The sequence below is a fragment of the Mytilus edulis genome, chromosome 14, assembly GCF_963676685.1.
Source record: "Mytilus edulis chromosome 14, xbMytEdul2.2, whole genome shotgun sequence".
Taxonomy (NCBI): Eukaryota; Metazoa; Mollusca; class Bivalvia; order Mytilida; family Mytilidae; genus Mytilus; species Mytilus edulis.
The window spans coordinates 21559477-21581277 of NC_092357.1; the positions used below are offsets into that span (position 1 = coordinate 21559477).

Consider the following 21801-nt stretch of genomic DNA (forward strand, 5'->3'; position numbering starts at 1 on the left):
CATGATCAAATTATTCTAATACTATGACTATAACTAACTGTTTTATTTTTAGTAGAAAAAAATTATTTAAACAATTGATCAGCATTGTAAACATTGCATCTTTTAATTTTTTATATATTTTAATTTTCTTATGCTGGAACCAATTTATTTTCAAGGGTGAACATTATTCACATTTTCATTCAGTAGTCCACTTAATATATCCATAGGTCTAGGAGTTTTGGAACCATAAACTTAAACATACATGTAAAGTATCCATCTGAAAAATGTAGCCATAGATTGTTAAAGAGTTAACTCCCTTCATTTTACCTACCATCAACAAACAGATTTGAAGAAGAAATTGATTTTCCTGCCACATTTTCAGCCACACATGTGTACAAGCCACTATCCAATGAAATGACATCATTCAGACTTAGTGACCATTGGTTTGGTTTGGTGTGTTGTATCTTCAATCGGCTTGTTTCAGTAATTGGTCGGGTATCTTTCATCCAACGTATCTTTGGATATGGAATACCATCTACTTTACATTCAAACCTACCACTCTTGTGGCTGTCTAAATACATGTCTTCTGTGGGTTCAATAAATGTTGGTGCATCTAGAAAGAAAAATAAACATGAAGATTACTTTGGATCCAATATATTCGTTTTATCTAATCCAGTGTTCTCCATAGGCCCTTATAGGACTGTGAATCCATTGTGGTACAATTTTTTAGTGTGGTTCTATCAGTCTTAGCTTGGTGGTATAATTTTCAGTTTAAAAATTGTTAATCTGTAAAATATTATATGAATTGATAAATGTTTTCCATAAGGTATAAAATGTTAGGTGAAATTTAACCAATATGTTGATTGTTTACACCAAATAATTGATTGAACTTATGAGATTAACCTTGTTGATAGGATTTAATTGATGCAATTAACACTTTCAACAAAATTATTTTGTGTTTTAATTGACGAGGAGATAATTCATGTTAAAAAATAACAATTTTATGTGAATTATGACTTCAATATAATAAATCTATTAATAACAATTTCTTTCCTATAAGTTTTTTGCATTACTTGGTATCATTAATGAACACAAAAGGTGACTAACCTGCATATTCTAACTGTACAATTATAATTTTAATTCCATTGTCATTTTCCGCTGTACATTTATATTCTCCAATGTCGTCCAGACAGAGGTTAAATATGTCAAGGGTAATAACTCCACTTGGTGTGATGATAGATTTATATTTGTTTTTATCAAACAAGTTATTTCCCTTGAATGTCCATTCTATAACAGGAAGAGGGAAACCCCTGACAGCTAGGTTGATTCTGGCTGTTTTCCCCAATACCCCATACTGTAACTCCTCAACTGTTGATTTGAATTCTGGGGGCATACCTGTGAAGATAACAATAAAGAAATGAACAGGCTTCTGTGAATGTAAAGTAGATGGCAATCATACCACATCTTCCTTTTTATATTCTATAGTTGTTAGCATCTATATCTGTCATTAAGTCCTTTATAAACAATTACCTCATTGGAAATCTTTCCACATATCAGAGGTCAATCTGTATTATAAATCATTGATGTAATAGATCCTTTTCATAATGGAGAAATCATTAATAGCTTTTATTTCAAATCACCCCCGAGTGATCCTGAATCTGCCATTGCCATTGGTTCTGATCCAATGCATAGACAAACCAAAGAAATAGACATGTGGAATTGCTTTTTCAACAAGCAAGAGTCAGATTGAAGAAGGAGCAATTCTGATTGGGTCTAATGAGTTTGAATATTACAATGTATTTTCCTACAGACTTTAATCTTGTGAGGAAGCACTTTAAAGATCTAACTAATTATTTTTACATAAAACATAAACAATTTGTCAAACAAACTTTAAAAATGGGAGATAACCCCATAAATTAAAGTTTACAGTGCAAAATACATACCACTTCTATACATGTCATCACTCTCATCCAGTGATATTTGTCTGCTAAGGACTAGTGGACTCTCTATGGAAGATCGTCGTGACATCCTTGGTGTTCCACTGTCACGGGACTGGGATCTGCTGAATACTGGAGGTACATAGTCATCTAGAAGATCAAACAAATTTTACACTTCAGAATTATGATTGAATAAATTAAGGAATATGGTATATTAATTACCAACAGAAAATTTTTACTCTCCCAAAAGCAAAGGAAAGTCTTTTACTTTATATCTAAAAACACTCATCATTTTGTCTATAATATTAAACAAAGATGAATGCAAGTTTTTAAAGTATTTTGTAATATAATATTATACTATAAATATGTAGTGTTATGGCAATAAAGATTTGCATTGAATTGAATTGTAATATATATTTTAGTGCCTATAAGTACAATAGAAAGAGTCTGATTCCTAACAGGTAAAATCGATGCAGAAAGACAAAAAACATTTTCTGGCCATAACCATTTAAATTCAAACTTTTCTCATTAAAAGAAATCAACATTTATTCAGCATACCTCTGACATTGATAACACTGCAAGGCATTGTGGGATCACTAGCACCAAACTGGTTCTTAGCTCGGATTCTAAACATGTAATCCCGCTCTGGATTCAATCCAGTCACATCATATTCATTATCTTCTACGTTATCGGCCAGAACCGTCCACGTTGAATGTGGTGGCTCACGCTTTTCTACAGTGTACTTTAATGAAGAACCTTTAACATAGGATGGAACTCTTGCTGGACCCCACGTCAACAGCAAGTTTCCTCCGTAGTGGTTGGTAATTAGAGGTCGTGAGGATGACATCCTAGGTGGCACTGACAAAAGGAAAAAATCATTAGAAACAGTTTGACATTCTTCATTTCAGTTATTTACATTTAATTTCTAGGTTTTAGTCTAATAATTAAACACCAGCTACATTTTCTAAATATTCAATATTCATTTCCTTAAAAAATACAATGGATCAAAACCACTCATGCATTAATGAACCCACCTCAAAACTCGTCATATAATAAACTTTAAAAAGTTTCATGGTAAGCCCCTACTATATGTAACCTCTGACCTTTAACCAGGGGCGGATTTAGGCGGGGGCGTGGCGGGCGTGCGCCCCCCCTAAAATTTGCAAAGCATGGGTTGTCCACACGTAATAAGTATCCAAAGAGACGACGAAAGCTAGCCTAATGTCGTCGCATTCAATCTGTTTTAACATTCAAACAAGTATTACTATATAAAATAGTAATTTAACAGAATTATTTAACGTGATTACTAATCAACTGACCTATTGTTTATTTAAGTTCTATAAACATGTTATACTTCAAAGGAAGGTGTCAAATGCGGTACTGCGTTTGATGACAAATATCATAGGCTTTCAGCAGTTAGAATAAAACAATTGTGACATGGTAGTTGCAGTTTTAATAAACAATTTCTTTGATAATCGAAGTTCAAAAACATCCCTACATCACTTTCCCACGAAGAAGGTGGAAGTGCCCTACCCGCTATTTGGGTTATTTCATCATGGCACGACCAAGAAAGTAGTCTAAGTTAGATTCTTTCTTAAGAAAAGATAAAGATTATGGTTCAAGCGAGTTAGTTTGTTAATTTGACTCATTATTTAATATCTCTGTGACAATATATGATTCTCACTTGCAACATATAAATTTTGCCGAAGCATGTATAATCGGTCAAGGACCAAACCCGTAGGAACTACAGTATTACATGGGATCCCAAGAAAATAAGCACAATTTTTTAAGGATCTCATTTTGATTTTAGTGGTTAGCGGCCAATTTTTTTTTACAGAATTGAAAAGTCTAGCACGACCTCCGAAAATAGAACAAAAATAAAAACACGTATTATGAATTGACAAATAAATTGTACCAGTAATAATTTTCGTTTTCGTCAGATGAAAAATCGTCATTTGCTTCGTCTCACTTTGCGTCTGTCGGTCCGCCTGTCTATCTGTCAACTCTTCACATTATGGTTAATGTAGATTGTCATTAAAATTATGCGGTTTTAGATTGAAACTTTAATTTCTCGCTCATTTTACCACAAATGTTTCTCGCCACACTTCGCTTGGCAAGATATCTATCTACATTGCACCCACTCTAGAAGAATATTTCAATAACTTTGTTTATTTTAACCTAAAAAAAAATTTCGTCTGCTCCGCTCTGCGAAATTTTATTCTGCGCCCCCCCTAACGTCTAATCCTGTATCCGCCCCTGTTAACCTTTACTTGAACTACTCTTTAACCTTTATACTAACCTCCTTTGGGAGCAGCATCTCTCATTTTCACCTGTGGAATTTCAAGGTCCTCTCTTTTCATGTCTATCAGTGGTCTTTTTACTTTGTCTGCAAAATTTCAAAACCAAATTTTACACTATAAAAATAAGTTCTTTACCCATGCCTTGTGGAAATCTGACCTGGGTTTATCTCATAAAACATCACCTACAGGAAATGTGTCTACATAAGTAGAGAGTATGAAGCATTTCTGTTCATTAGTACTGGAGAAATGCATGACATATAGATTCCATAACTGCAACTTGCTACATGCAGTGTGTTACAATATTTATCTACTTGAGGCAGTTAAATTATATCATTTAAAGTGCAAGGCTTGCTGAGCTTTTAAAATAATCAAAATTTAACTATTGAAATTGGAGAAATATTGTAATACACTAGTTGTAGTGATGAAATCTGATTCCCTAAGGATTTTTATCCTTCATTTTCAAAGTTGCCATTTTTCATGACGTCACAATAGGAAAATTCATAAAAAAACCCAAAGAGAACTTGATTAATTAAATTTTGACCAATCAATTGCTGAGAACAGATATTTCACCAGTGAGGATAAATATTTTATCTCACAACTATCAAGAAATGTGAAAATAGCACAAAAATTAGAGCAATATCTCTTCATGCAGAAATTAGAAACAGGCCATATATGTAAGATAATATTTGTTATATAATGGTTTAACACTGTGTAGACTTACATGGGATATATGAGGACAAAGAGGGGTTGATTGATTGATTCAGTTTTAACACTGTGTCAAAACACTTTGGCTCTGCAAGGGCATCGAGGAAGTGGGAATGTGGATTTTCTGACAGTGTTGGCAATAAAAAAATGAAGGAAAGTGCTTTTGGAAGGAAACAATGCATAAGAAGTCATCGCCTGTTGTTTTCAAGGAGTGCAAGAATTGTGTTGTTACCATGGATATAGAAAGGGACACTTTACATACCCTGTAATGTTTGTATAAGATTTCGTACATCCTCTAGTTTTAACTCAGATTCCTCCTCCTCTGTAAACATAGACATCCTCAAATATTTGTATCTTTTTCATTGGTGTGTTTATTTTCATAAATTTCACAGATTGTAATTTTGAGGTAAACAAAAGTGCAACACATATGTTACCAATATGGTTTTTGGTATACCCTCTATTTATCCACCAGGTTTAAAAAAAGTTACATCCTATCTGGCATTTGTCTAGGTGCATGTTTTCATATAGTTCATATTGCAATAATTGAAAATTTCTTATTTAACCTTAGGAAATGATGATGATCAAAATTCTAGTTCATACAACTTTTGATATTTTTTATAAATGCTTAATTAACCATCAGTTGTTTGGGTTACTCAGGTCTATGGTTAATTTAGCTCTATTTCTAGCATTTGTCGAAGTTTTAACTTTTTAAAATTAATATATAAACTATATGATTTCTTCATAGGAAACTCCCACTGAATACATACTCTGTTGAAACTCTTGAAGAAATGGAAGATAACTCACTTTTTTTTTGAAAAATGGGACAATAGCAGTTTTTTTTTTTAAATATGTGTACACAATACTAATTCCTTCCAAATTTGAATGCATATCTGCTTTGTATCTAAATTTGTCATTTCTTCATGGAATTTAACAATTCAACATTCTACCCATAATTTATTACAAATAATTATAGTAGCCATGACTGCAGACAATACCTTTATTTCGATCCAGGGAAACTGCCAATGTAGGATCACTACAACCAAACTGGGTTTCTGCCTTTACTCTGAACTGGTAACTCATGTTAGGATTAAGTCCCTCAATGAGGAATTTGGGATCTATAATTCCACTCTGGAAATGTGAGAAACCAGGCATATTGTCTTCTTTAATCTCCACTATGTATGTGATGGGTACTTTCTTGGCATAGGCTGGTATCCTAGCAGACAACCAGTGTAGCATTGCTCTCTCCCCTGTCACGCTGGTCAATCGGGGTGTTTCCATTGGTAACTTTGGTGGAACTGTAAATCAGAGCAGATTTGTCAGAAAATGTTTACTACAAACATATTTGTATCAATTACTGATCTTCACGCTCAGAAGTTCATATTTTTTAATCAATAATGATTTTTGGTAAAAAAGAAAATGTTTTTATTATTGTACGGGTCAATACCTTCTAATTCTTATATATTTTGTCCGTTATACATGTAGTAGCATATGGTTACTTCTGGAAAATCCCTTTATGGATTCTGCCTTTGGGTATACTTTAAACAGACTAAATTTTACAAGCCGTATTAAGGAAAATTGTTTTTGCCCCACTAGAACTTGGATCCTTTCTAGCATAACTGAAGCATTGAAGTTAGACAATTTATGACAAACGGTCACTAAAAGAAAGGATTGTAGGCAAAATGAAGTATCCATACAAAAATAAGTCAGTCTACAGTATACTATGACGTAATTTTTATCTAAAAATAATGATAACAACAAAACAGGACAAAATTTTGCAATGAGTGCTTTGAAATTAAGCATGAATATTTTTTTTAAGCATAGGCAAATTACAAAAGCAACATTTTTAATATGTTATCCTAACACTTTTCATAAAATATTTTCTTTTGAAGAAAAAATGCAATAAATAAACCATATGCACATAGAAGATTTGCTACAATTAAAAGCATGATAAGGAAATTGATCAATCTCAAATTTTTCGTTGTATGAACCATCGCATGAGTATGAAAACAGTGCAGAAAAAAAATCACTTTTTCAGAGACTCTGACTTTGGATGCCATATAAATAAATGATGACAGTCGTCATTATATGAACCTTTAAAAATAGTTTAAGGAATTTAAAATATTTTTTTACAAGTACAATCAAGAAAAAAAAAATCAAAATCTACCATTTAAAATTTATTTTGTTTTTTTGTAACCATTAAAAAAAATGAATTTAGTTTCAATATTACATATTAATAGTTAAAACAGTTAATCACACTTTTCTATTTTCTAATAATCAATTATTACTGCTATCATCTGATATAACAAATTTAATATGGTTATTGATGAAAGTTATGATTAATTATTATTTATGTCTATTTATAGAATCTAAAGTGTTTCTAACTCTATCATAAATCATTAGTACAGATCTTAATTGAATTCAAAAGTGAATAATACTTGCATAAATACCAAAAAATAAATTCTCCTTTACACCAAGTGAAAATATTTCTCTCATAGCATCAAACTTATTATTAATTATCTTCCTTGAACATAAAGGGGAGATAATTGGCTATTTGTTTTCAAAGTTTCTTCTAACTTTTAATATAACACATATAGAAAGGATATCAACAGTAGATTGTTTACTTCAACAACACAAAACAGAAAGGCAGAGATAATACAACATGAACACCTCTTATATATCGTCTTTAAAATTAGGTACAACACAGAAGAGAACATTTGGAAAGATATTTTCCTATATATAGAACATGTTTCAACGTGAGTTGTCAGTATAATTCATGCTCCAATGTTATTCTAACTCCAAAAAGTAGTCCATGTAAACTGCAATATAAGAATTAGCGGCTCACACCATGCTGGCAAATTGTGATTAGAAAAGTGCTCTGAAACAGTTTTAAAGAAATGAAGCACCTCTACTGAATGAAGCAGATTCTATAGACTCAGTTTTGAAAATCTATCAATCAATAATAAACACTCGCCAGCTTTTGGAAAGGAATTCAAATTATTGAATCCCTAAAAGGTGGTTCTTACCAAAAGCCTTTTTGTGTCTATTGTTATGCACTTATAATAAAATTCTTTTGTTAGCTCTTCATCTCCATGTACATGTATAGCTTTTAATGGTTGATTTTTTTCTCTCCAGGAAACAGTATGCAAGAACTTTAATTTAAATCTGCTTTACCAGATAGAGGCAATGTATTAGCCAATCAGATGGATGAATTTGTGTAAAATTCAAGTAAGTTGCAATTTGAATTTGAATCAGTAATTATTTCTACGTAATTTTTTTTTTTACAGATAATCATATTTGAAACATTAGTACAACTGCCCATACATTCCCCCCATTTTTTTTTAATTTGTCTAAAACCAAAAGTTACTAGAAATAATCTGATTCAAATATGTTAGAACTTTGGAAAATCCGATGGCATATAATTTAACAAGAACAAGGCACAAATATAGTTTCGAAGACAATATTTCGAAAATTAGTTTTCACAAAAACCTTAATTCTTTGAATCTTGGATTTCCATTTCTTCTCCTTTTTTGGGAAATTGTAAAAATATAAGAGACCACAGCTTTGACATTATATAAATATTTTGTTGATAATTTTATAAATATTTTGTGCCTTGTTAATAGTTTAGAGGCTGGTAGTTTTGTCTGTACCACTGTACCTTCTTCAATAGGAGCTTCTGAAATACAATGCAATTATCTTTGTCAGTCTACAAATATCAACAATCTAACATTATATAAAGCAACATCATGTTCTATGGAACGCCACACCAATTTCTATTATTAATATTACTTTTACTGTTGAATGGTTTTATGTGATATTCGTTTGACGTGGCTCGGTACTTATACATCTCGTCAATGTGTTTGTATTGGCTTTCGTTTTTTGGTGGTTTGTTTTGTATATATGCGACTTTTTGTATTTCTTTTGTTCTTATAACGTGACTCTGTACTTTAAAAGATCCCGTCAGTATGATATTGTTCTATTATATGTCATTATGATATATTTCTATTATTAATTACTACATACTTTGAACCACAAACGTCAAAATCATTCAATCGCGTAGTGGAATTAACTATTTGTGGATTCTTTTAAATTCTATATATAACTTTTGGACTAGTTTAAATCTCGGTCTATTTCTGAAATTTATTCTTACATACTTTTGATTTTTTAACCCTGTATGCTAACATTGCCTATGTAAAATTTTTAAATCGTTTGTATGCACATTGAACGACAAATTTATGTGACGTATAAAATTTTCTGACATCAGACACTCAAATCAATGAATGTGTTCGTTGATAATAGATGTTTTTGTGTTCTCTTAAATTGTTCCTTTTAAAATTGTTATACGATGATGACTGATGTACCCATATTTTGACTATTTTATTTATTGTGTCTGTTTATTAAAAGCATCAATGTAAATATAACGGAATTTGATGAGACTGTCATTAAAGTGAGAGGGTTAGCGCTATAGAACCAGGTTTAATCCACCATTTTCTACATTTGAAAATTTGTAAATGCCTGTACCAAGTCAGGAATATGACAGTTCTTGTCCATTCGTTTTTGATACGTTTTGTTATTTGATTTTGCCATGTGATTATGGACTTTCCGAATTGATTTTCCTCTAAGTTCAGTATATTTGTGATTTTACTTTTTTCATCATTGAAAAGCTTAATATTCCCTTTACAACACAATTTAATTAAAACGTTTAGCTGACTCTACAAAGATATCTCCCTGTAGTGTTAGGTACCACCTTAAGGAAAATCTGCATAGATATAATTATCATAATTTATCAGATATAAGAATTTACTCTGTCGCATTATTCGCATTAATAAAAACCTCACAATAATTTCTAAGTTTACAGTAACTGTCTATGCAAGATAATTCAAATCCTCAACAATCATATTTGCACACTTTTGCAATTCTATTTTGTTTACTTTTTATTGGCATTTTTGCTCATTATTCTCTTTTCTTAATATTTTAGCACTGCAATATTTTTTTTTGAAATTTCCTCCCCTTATTCTCTATTCTATAAACCCCATACAGACCCTCATAATTTACTGTCCAAGCATTGCCGAAGAATACATATGAAATTCAAATACGGTTGGCTACTTTTTAGACCCTATGCATAAAAATAATTAATCTAAAAGGTTATCCTGTCCACTGCTTTTCCTCATTTACCCTTATGCTGGATTTAATTTCTTTGTTTGTATATAGTTTCAAATAGCGGTAGCATTTAGCATGCAAAAAATGAATTTTATAATTCAGATGAGTTTAAATCGAATTATATATATACATGCATATATTTATTTTTATCATGAACTTGTAATGTCATTTGCACTTTTGAGACAAAAGTATGGTAAACTTTGACCTTACCACAATCTCCAAGGGTAACAAAGGGAACTTCATAGTCTGAGTCGTACTCATCATCATAATACTGTTCTACCTCTGAAAATAAATAAATCAATAAAATTTAATAAGCTGTTCAATTTTGAAACCGTTAGAAGTTAGCGAAAGCTTTTAGTTTTAAGAACGTTTCTTTACAAACAGGTATTTTTGAAGATTTGAAATGTGGTACCAGCATCTTTCAGAAAGACTTTCTACTTATACTTCTGCTGTATTTTTACCTCTAAATATCTTTTGAAATCACTATCTAAAACACATTAGAATAGTTTAACTATTTTTAGCCAAATAAACATTTTATTAGTTATAGAATGGTATATAGATGCAATTAGAAAACTTTTTGCTCTGGACAAAATACAAATAGGTTCAGAATTTCAAAATAAGTAAAGGAATATGTTGCTTTTAAGTACTAAAATCTAATATTGGCCCTTATTTTGAAAATCAAAGGCATGCATCCTCAGTAAAATAGGCCTGATTCACTCGGAACTCTTGAGTTATCCCATCTACGTTTCAATTCTCTCTGATCAAGGGTTAAACTTGAGAAACCCTTGAATGACATCAAACCAATCAGAGTATTTCATTTTTTATGCTTGGTCATGGCTGTACCCATGAGTTACTTAGAGTTGTTTTCCAAATAGCAACTCTAGTGCATTGACGTTATACTCTTGAGACTTTTAGTTGACTCTAGAGTTAAAAGTGAACTTGACCCTATATAAAGATAATTTCTAACTTATTAGTCTGTAATGTATATATAAACAGGAAGTGTTTCCTCACTTCTTCCAAATTCATTGTTGGCCCTGATTCTGAACATACAATGTATGCAACCGTAGTCATGTATATAAAGAATATTTCTCACCTATAGGTCTGTACAGAGAAACAGGAAGTGTTGCTTCACTACTTACAAATTCATTGCGGGCCCTGATTCTGAACATGCAATGTTTCAATCTTAGTCATGTATACGAAGAATATTTCTCACCTATAGGTCTGTATAGAGAAACAGGAAGTGTTGCCTCACTACTTCCAAATTCATTGTGGGCCCTGATTCTGAACATGTAATCAACATCTGGATGAATATCTTTCAGTGTATGTGAGAGACCAGTTAGACCAGATTCAACATCATTCCATTCAAAATTAGGTGGATTCTTCACTTCAATACTGTATGTGATTGGATACTTGTCTCTGGTTCTTTCTGGTACCTGTGCAGGTCTCCATCGCAGGGATACAGTTGATGGGCCATCCTCTGTCATATCTGGTTTATCCAAGGGTAATCTTGGTGGAACTAGAAAGAAATTAACAAGGAAATATTTTTCAAACAATTCTTTTAACTTAGCCCTGTGTATTACTGTGGATTCATCTATTTTTATGTTGGTACCAATGGAACAAAGAAAACTTTAATTTTCATGGATATAAGATTTTGTGATTTTGCAAAAGTATACAACCTCATAAATAAAAAACTTAAAGTAAAGACTGGTTATAAGGTGCTCAAGTAAACCTTCTAAAATAATCATTAAATAATTTTAGGGTGTAATTATATCCCTTTAATAAGCCATGGGGTCATGTTCAAATCAGAAACAAGATTAAATTGATATTTTTAATGAAAAATAATGTTGCTAAAATGTTTAATAATATTCTGGAACCCCCTTGAATCCCCTATTATTTACTTACTGAATGTAGTTAAGTGATCAACATAGCATCTTGATGGTACAGAGAAGTCCTGCTCGAACATCTTATAATCCACAGTCTTCCTGGGAATTCTGGGAGATGGTGCTGTAAATATCAATGATTTATAAATAGATTGATGATACATTGAATTAGCCATCCAAGAATTGTGTATACATAACATAATTGAGTTAAGTCTGCCAATTGATATTTTATCGTATGTTTTTCTATGTTGTGATGTTATGCTATTGTTTCAGAAAAAGGGAGAAGGTTTGGATCCATTAAAACGTTTAATCCCGCTGCAAATGTTTGCACCTGTCCTAAGTCAGGAATCTGATGTACAGTAGTCGTCGTTTGTTTATGTAATATATACGTGTTTCTCGTTTCTCGTTTTGTTTATATAGATTAGACCGTTGGTTTTCCCGTTTGAATGGTTTTATACTAGTAATTTTGGGGCCCTTTATAGCTTGTTGTTCGGTGTGAGCCAAGGCTCCGTGTTGAAGGCCGTACTTTAACCTATAATGGTTTACTTTTTTAAATTGTTATTTGGATGGAGAGTTGTCTCATTGGCACTCACACCACATCTGCCTTTATCTATTTACAAATTGGACTATTATACTACTTTAATAGTTTACAATATCACCCATCTTCATGGAAAGGTAGTAAGGTAGATCTCTGAAAATTTTGTATTTTTTGTAAGTTTTTTTTGTTAAGAATTTTATATCCAATTTTGAGCTTCTGAACCCCATTAATGGAAGTCTAAATATTATAAATTAAACACACACTAAAAAACTGACATATCATTTCTACAAATGACCTCTCATTGTCATCCGAGTAAGAAGCATTAATTAACAAATCATGCCTTAACTTTTTTCAAATTGGTTAATTAGTTCAATCTAAATTTTGTAAAACTACCTACTTTTAAAGGTTTTAAAATTTTAAATGATCAGAAATAAATATGCAACCATCTTAAAATTGTGACTTTTATAGCAAATAAAATCAGGTGAAATCACATTATATCAATCTGAATTCAACTTGATAAATAAGGATTCAATGTTAATATTATTTGCTAAATGTCTCACTACAGTAGCATAAAAACAAAAAACAGTATAAAGGTATTTATTTCTGATGCTTCAATCGGCGTTTTGCATTTGCGCCGATCTGCATTTCATTTGCGCCAATTTTTTCTTTCATTTGCGCCGATTTTTGTTTTCATTTGCACCGATTTTTTACAGGTAAATTACAGGTTAATTACAGGTGAATAGATATAAGAAGATGTGGTATGAGTGCAAATGAGACAACTCTCCATCCAAGTCATGTTATTTTTCATTTATCATTATAGACCTCTTCCGTCTTCAAGTTGTACACTATATTCACATACTTTAAAATCAAGAAGTAAAAACCTTAGATAAAAGCACTCTGGTTTATACTAAAATGACGAATTGAAAATCTATTTACAGCATTTAAATCCATAAAAACGGAATACATTAAAATCATAAATCTGTTATTGCTGAGTATTTATAGGCAACATATCTAATATATTCCTTTCTTGTGATTTCGTCTCTTCTATATTTGTTGTAATTGTCAATAACGAAATCCATCTTTTCTTCGTCTTGCTATTAACGTACTTATGTGTATGGCCGTCGATGGTTATAAAAATTGACTCCTAGGATAGTTGCAGTGTGCAATATGTCCATCAATTACAGCAAAGTTCAGAACAATATGAATCAAAATTAACTAAAACCTTTGTTTATAAACAGATTTTACCAATATACCTGCACGGTATAGTATATGTACAAGTATTAACTTACCTGTAAATCCAATTAGGAGCAAATATAAAATCGGCACAAATGAAAAAATGAAATCGGCGCAAATGAAAGAATCAATTTTTTTTAAATCGGCGCAAATGTCATACGCCCGCTTCAATCTGTTAAAAAGTTTTTCTTATTGTGCTGAGCTATCATAAATAAAAGGAAAGAAAACAGCATGCAATAGGGAAATAAAAATAATGATGCTAAAAATAATAAGTAGACATGAAAAAAGAAACTTCATGCAGGTCTAGATCTTTATGTGTGAGAAATTTGTGCATCATGTGAATATGTTAAGGTCGTCACTAATCAATAATTAAGACTGTGAGGTCAAACACTTTTAGAGTGTGATTGAGGTCAAAAGTCGTAAATTTATTTGGAAATGGACAGGAAAACTGTGATAAATTTTAATGCTAGGATCTATCATTAGAACTGTAAGGTCAAAAAAGTTTGTGAATGAAGTCAAAAGTTCAGAATTTCATATGGTGATAGACAGGGAAAAAAGATATAAATTTCAAGGTCGAAGGTCAAAGATCAATCAGAGATTAATCAATGGTTGATTTGGTGTCAAAGATCAGGAACTCAGGATGGGAGTTTTTTTTTACCTTCAAAATCATTTTCATCAGTATCAGAATCGTCAATTTCATTTTTGTAAGAGTTACAAGAATAATCATGTGATAATTCTGGATCATCATTGTGTTTAACTTTATCTTCTTTCATATTGGTCTCAGAAGCTTCATTATTATTTTGATTATCAGTGTCATGTGAGCTAACACTCTTGGTGTTTTCAAGGTCAAGACTAGGGTTGGTTCTAAGGTCATCTTTGACACAAATGCCATTTTTGTTTGAATCTAAGCAGTCATCTATTTCCCTCAAATTAGTAAAAATTTCATTTTCTAATTTCATTGGTAAATTATTCAAATCAACATTTTGGTTTTCAAAGTCAACTTCATTTGCTGAAAGAAAACAAATACATAAATATAACAGAATATAATATTATCAAACTTAATCAAACAAAAGCATTAAACACAGCAGCCAAGTTAGATAAACACATCAAACAACTGGATAAGCAATAAAGAATATATAGTTACTATTAGCTACTACAGCAGTTAATTGCATCAGAGATATAATATACATGTAGAATATAGAAGTAGAACAATCCAGTAAATCTAGGAGGACAGCTTTTCATTCAATGTTATTTACTATAAATATAATATTATTTTGTCCCTTTTGAATTGTTTCACTGCTTCCATCAACAATCAAACACTAGAAAATTTTGCTAAAATATTTTGTTAGAAATATGTTTAAAAATCGCAGCTACTGTAAAAGCCATAGGGGGATTCAGGGGGGCATTGCCCCCCCCCCCCCCTTTCGTGGGAAAAATTTGGTTGATTATATAGGGAATCACTGAAGCATGACTGGAGCGGCCCCCCCCTTAGGAAAAGTTCTGGATCCGCCACTGAAAGCTGTGTCTTTTCAACTATCATACTATTGGATTCATCTATTTTTTGTGGATACCAATTTCCCCAATACTGTAGAGTAAAATTTTTAGGATATTTGATTTTGTGATTTGGCAAAAGTTGCTACAGAAGCCTATAGAAAATTTATACTTTTTTTTATGTTTGTTGAAGATCTAAATTTGTTGTTTCCTTATAAATATACACTGTACCCATGAAAATCAAGAAAATCTTGTATGCCACGAATAATGATAAATACTCAGTAATAAAAACCTACTTGGTGATTTGTAGTATGATATTGGTGGAGTTGGTGCACTGATGTCACCATTTTGTGACTCCGCCCTGATTCTGAACAAATAGTCCTTCTTGGGCATGAGGTCTGTAATTGTATGTTCAGTCATGGTTATTCCCCTTGCTAGAGGGTGCCAGTTTCTGTGAGGTGCTTCTTGTTGCTCAATCTGGTAGCTGATTGGTTCACTATGACGATATGGTGGTGTGTAAACTCTCTGCCAACGTAGCCTGGCACTGGTCGCGTCTTCATCAATAATCTCGGGGCGTGTAATAGGTACTCCAGGGCGAACTGAAACAAAACATAAATTTGAAAATTATTCAACAGGATTTAAGATACTCTTGGACTCTTTCTATAAGAGTTTCTGTTGAGAAAAATGCTTATCATCTTACTTTAATAATCTGTAATAGTTACTGTTTTGTGTATAAATTTTATTCTCAACAAATTTGCCTAAAGTGTCAGTATATGAAACCAAAATACTTTTGTATAGGCTAAAAGTATTAGAATGATATTCAAAACAGTGTAGCTGTGGCCATTGATTGACAACCTTAAGTTATCCCATTGACTGAGGCAGATTAGGTGATTGTGTGTCTGTAACGACAACTGCTCACTACTTACTTATTATAGAATTTAAACATGGGGTCACCAAAGGTTCTTAACGCCTTTAATATTAAAATAATTCGAAAAATTAATCAGGAATAACTTTATGTTTTGATTTATATTATTGATATAAATCAAAACATCGTGTTATTCCTGATTAGTTTTTTTTAATTTCTTTATTTAGGTGTTGAGAACCTTTTGTGACCCCACAGTTTAACTGCCTTTAACAAGTACATAGTGAGCAGTGGTTGTTACAGACAAACGTTCACATAATCTGCCCCAGTCAATGGGATAATTTAAGGTTGTCAATCAATGGCCACAGCTACACTGTTTTGAATATGATTCTAAAATTTCTCAAAGAAATTCAAAGAAACTTAAAAATGCACATATTAGACATTCCAAAAAATATTAATTACACATATCCATTAGACCAGCACTCCAACATCATTGAAAAGATATATATAATTACTAAAGTTAAATATATTGAAGTCATCAAAGGTCTTTCATCATTCAATGGCCTTCAATGACATAAAATGTCAATCTGATAATACCTTCTAATTTTCCAACTGAAAAAAAACCCTGTTTTGTGATAATAATTCCCATGCCAAAATGCTTTTTCATTGTCATGCAAATTATTTGATAAAAGAAAACCTCAATTAACAGGATTTCCATTGAAAGTGAATACAAAGTGTCTTTCAGTAGATATACATCATACTTACATGTTCAGTGCCAAGAGAGATATTATTTATATATATATTACATGTGTCAATCATTTTCAAACTCAAGATATATTTTCCTATTCCATTCTTTTTCAAAATCTTACAATAGATAAACTTACCTTTCAAGACACTATATCAAGCTAAAAGTTCTTTTATCTCAATAATTTAAACTTTCCAATTTCCTCATTCATAATTGTTGCCAAAACATCACTTTAACTTTCAAATTAATTTAAAACAGATCTTTGAAATGTCCGGTTACTAGATGTATCCATTATATACACTAAACAGCTTTCATCATTTCAGCAATCTGTTATAAGGGGGTGGGATGCAAGAACATATAAAATAATTAAATTTCAAATTCTGTTCATTACATGCTAAAAAAAAATTTGAGCAACAAAAAACCCATCAAGGCAGGGTGAAGTAGATTGCTCCCTAAGGGTAAAACAGAATATTTCTTCAACCAGGAACAGATACCAGTATTATGGAATTTCCAGGGGAACTTCAGTTGGGCTGAACTAATATTTGTTGAGACAATGACCAAAACCAAAACAGACATACAGCAGGCCACAAACATTATAAAGAAAAGCTAAAAATTATGCAACACTAAACCCAGGAGTGAACTCAGGTGCTCTGAAAGTGTCAACAATACAATTCCTATTCCATTAGTGCTCCCTGTCATATTTTTCCTTTTACAACCAAACATCATTCTGTGATGTCATAAACATAAACAAGGAAAGCATTTAAGAAGCTACGATAATTGGTCATTTTTTTTTTCTATGATCATCCAACATAACATTGGTAAGTAGGTTGTCAATCTGTTTTTAGTCGTTTTTTGTCTACAGATCCGTTGCTAAATACACATGATATAAAAAGATGTGGTATGAGTGCCAATGAGACAACTCTCCATCTAAGTCAAAATTTGCAAAACTTAAACTATTATAGGTCAAAGTACCTTCTACAACACAGAGCCTTGGTTCACACCGAACAGCAAGCCAAAAAGGGCCCCATAAATGACTAGTGTAAACTAATCTATATATAAAATGAGAAACGAGAAATACTATGAACCACATTGACATATGACAACCACTGAACATCAGGTTCCTGACTTAGGACAGGTGCAAACAAATTAGCAGGTTTAAATTTCAAAAGGTGCCAAACTTCACCCAACCCTAGACTAAATTTTGTATAAAATCTAGATGTCTTTGAATTTTTCAGTGTTTTTAGCTTGTTGGTGCTTTTTTTTTTTATTAGAAATCTTATAACTATAATTGATTTGAACAACAGTTATACTGAAATGTTTATGACTCAGACAAGTGTTTCTAGTATTCTTAAGACATTTGTAAGATTTTTTGTGAATTGAGTTTCTAAATGTAGAACAAAGAAAAAACACAGCTAAATAGAATAACTACATGAAGCACAATAATTTGGTTAACCTGAGTCTGTATGACAGATAAAACAATAGATAAAGGTGGAACATATGGTGATAATTATCAATAAATAGTAACAGGTACTTATGTACTACCTTCACTACACATTACTCTGCAATACAATCCGTCAAGTCTGACTATTTACTCCAGAAACATAACTTAATTTACCAATAGGTGCAAATATTTAGATACTGTAAAGCAGGAGCTCTCTCTTATGTGAATTTTCATATGAACAGATTTTGTGTAAAGATAATTCATAGAGTTTAGCATTGAATATGTCATCTACAAAATATCATAAGGCTCTCTTATATATTTGTATTAAGAAACAGCCTAGCTGATAAGAAAAACTAGTGGATGTAAAAAAATTATGACTATTTTATATTTTCTTATAGTATTTGTAATGATATTTTTTTATAACAATTGCATTAATATGAATGTTTGTACTTGTACTTTCAAACTTGCAAAGGTATCACCTCCTCCAAAACATTCAAATATATAGTCTTATAAGAATATGAATGTTGTTTAAATTTAGATATTATATGTTTGTAATGATTGTCATGTTTGTCTTCAGTAACAATCCAATATTTGGATTTTACACCAATAAAATGATTTGATTTGATTTGATTTGATTAAATAAAAGCTTATTTATTTTTTTGCAAACAAAAATGCTGAGTAGAGATAAAATATGTACTTTCTAATATATACCAGTAAAAAAAAATCATACATTGACATAGTTGGGGGTCCTGTGCCAAAAGAAATGACAAAGAGGCCATGCAGTCAAATTTTCTATTCAATATTGCCAATAACAACATTAGCATGTTCAGCATCAGCAAAATGTTTATTGTTACTGGTTGTACAATGTATATGCTAAACATGTATTTATAACTGACTTTGATGTGGGAGAGATAGATAAATGTAATCTTTGATACTTATAATGACTGTGATGAGGTAAATAGATTGAAGTACAATCGTATAGTAACAATCAGAAGGGTAAATTACAATCAAATACAATAAACCACTTTCAATAGAGGAGAGCATTTAGGAAAGCAGGTATAAGAGTGCTACATACATACTGTTGTCATAAATACATATGCAAAAATGTATTACAAAAGATTGATTGATTTCTTATGTCCAGTGTCAAATATTACATAGATATTCAGAATGAGTACAATCTAATGTCATTTTGAAAAAAGCAAAAGTATTATAACAATCAAAAGAGTTTAGGAAAGCAGGTATGAACTACATGCATGCCATATGTATTATTACCACTGCCATGTAATATTTGACGCTGGACATAAGAAATCTTTCGATCTTTTATTGTAATATATTATTACCATTGTCATTTAAATCATGTTAATACATATGCATGAATAAATAAAGAATGATAGATTTCTTATGTCCAGCGCCAAATATTACATAGGTATTCAGTATGACTACAATTTAATGTCATTTTGAATATAAATGGATAGAAAACGTTAATACCATCCAGTGCCAAATACTTCATAAATTAGAATGAGTATGTCATGACATTTATGTGTTTTAAATTCAACATTGTGCTGAGACACAGTCTGAGCCAAATGGTAATTTCCTTAGAAAAGCGGGTATAAGTGCACTACATGCAGGCCATGTATTATCAATCTAATTAAAAACCGATCTCTCATCGCACCTGATATGTCGCGTGGGAGATCTAACGAAACCGGCTTTGAGGTCACATGTGAGTGAACTAAAAGTCATGAATTTATAAAGATATGCAAATGAGTTGACGACCTATTAATAAGCCAATCAAAAAAGTTTATGAATTATTATGACTGACGATTTCGTCGTAAATAAAATGAGTTACATCCCTTTGCCTTATGTTAAACTTCCAAGATCGTGGAAGACTCAATTTCATTGGTCGAAAAAGACACACCTACGAGGTCACTCACATGTGACCTCAAAGTGGGTTTCGTTAGATCTCCCATGCGAAATATCAGAAACAGGAGCGATTAGAGATCGGTTTTTAATTAGATTGATGTATTATTACCATTGTCATAAATACATATATGCAAAAATGTAATACAATAAAAGATTAAAAGATTTCTTATGTCCAGCGTCAAATATTACATAGGTATTCAAGATACATCTAATGTCATTTTGAAGAGTGCAAAAGTATTGAAACAATCAAAAGGGTAAATTACAATCAAAGAAAATAATAAACCACTTTCAATAGATGAGAGGATTTGGGAAAGTTGCATAAGAGCACTACATGCATGCCATTACCATTATAATACAATTAAAGATTGATCATGTTGATAGATTTTTTATGTCCAATGTGAATTATCACATGGATATTCAGGATGACTTCAATTTAATGTCATGTTGAATAAACATGGATAGAAAGGTTTACCATCCAGTGCTAAATACTTCATGATATGTTTGTACCTGAGGCTCTTAAGACAGACACACTGACACAGTGACTGAGACAAATGTTTAAAGTGCAATCAAAGATAATGACTTATAAATTTTTACTACTAGAACTTTGATACAACATTTGAAAAATGTCTGATGTAAGAGGACAATGCTTGGGCATAGGAAGGGTAAAAGGAAATTAGAAAATAAAATTGAGAATAGATTAATGGGGAATATGTAAAAGAGACTACAACCCAACCAAAGAGGAGATAAAAAGCGGAAGGCCACTAATGGATCTTCAATGCAGCGAGAATATCTTGCACCCGGAGGTGGGCCTCATCAGGTCTCTAAATAAAAATGTGTACTAGTTCAGTGAAAATGGACGTTATAATAAACTCCAAAACATATAAGAGATTGTTTTGTTGGGTTGGTTTAATGTATTTTGTTTTTCATTTTTGGTTTTTCAATATCCTTTTTTTTTGTTTTTGATTTTGCAGATATTGTATACACAGACATGGCAGAAGACATTTTCTAGATTTGTTGGAACAAAAATAAATATTTCACTCTCAGTATGTGAATAACTTCAAAAATAAAAAGTTGTGGTATGATTGCCAATGAGACAGCACTCCACAAGAGACCAAATTACACAGAAATTGAAATCTATTGGTCACTGTACTCATGGTACTTGCATATCCTATTAAAAATTTCGGGAAAAAGTGATGAAAATTATAATGGCCTAGCTGTTCACATATGAAATAACAACTAATGCCAACAGGTCTCATCAAATAATTAAAGAGCATCTGAAATGAAAATCTTTTGACATGCTTAAAGCACATACAACAAGTATCATAAGTAAATTAACATAAGTAAAACTTATGATTCAAGGGTTTTTGAAGGCGAAAACTTGATGAACTTCCATGTAACTATTCAGTTCTTGTTTTTGTATTCTTAATTGAAAATAAACTCATCATGACTCATGCTATACACATTTTTGCTCTATGAATCAACAAACTTTCCTACATTTAAAAAAGAAAGCTATGTTTTTGCTTGCTTTTTTCTTTTTAAAATTTCTATGTTATAATATAAAACATTTGATTCAAATTCTATGTAAATATATAAAATACATTTCATTAGGACAC

At 31.4% G+C, this 21801-nt stretch overlaps 1 protein-coding gene across 1 annotated transcript in view; it reads right to left on the reverse strand.

Annotated features, from left to right (window-relative positions):
- Positions 1–21801, reverse strand: part of LOC139503826 (titin-like) — a 118155-nt gene that overhangs the window by 16094 nt on the left and 80260 nt on the right. The window contains exons 40-50 of the mRNA XM_071293758.1: positions 15517–15819; positions 11981–12082; positions 11292–11594; positions 10289–10360; positions 8577–8594; positions 5917–6216; positions 4216–4302; positions 2475–2774; positions 1923–2066; positions 1087–1374; positions 311–592 (exon numbers count right to left, since the gene is read on the reverse strand). Of these exons, the coding sequence (XP_071149859.1) occupies positions 311–592; positions 1087–1374; positions 1923–2066; positions 2475–2774; positions 4216–4302; positions 5917–6216; positions 8577–8594; positions 10289–10360; positions 11292–11594; positions 11981–12082; positions 15517–15819 (2199 nt within the window). The remainder of the gene's footprint in view (positions 1–310; positions 593–1086; positions 1375–1922; positions 2067–2474; positions 2775–4215; positions 4303–5916; positions 6217–8576; positions 8595–10288; positions 10361–11291; positions 11595–11980; positions 12083–15516; positions 15820–21801) is intronic.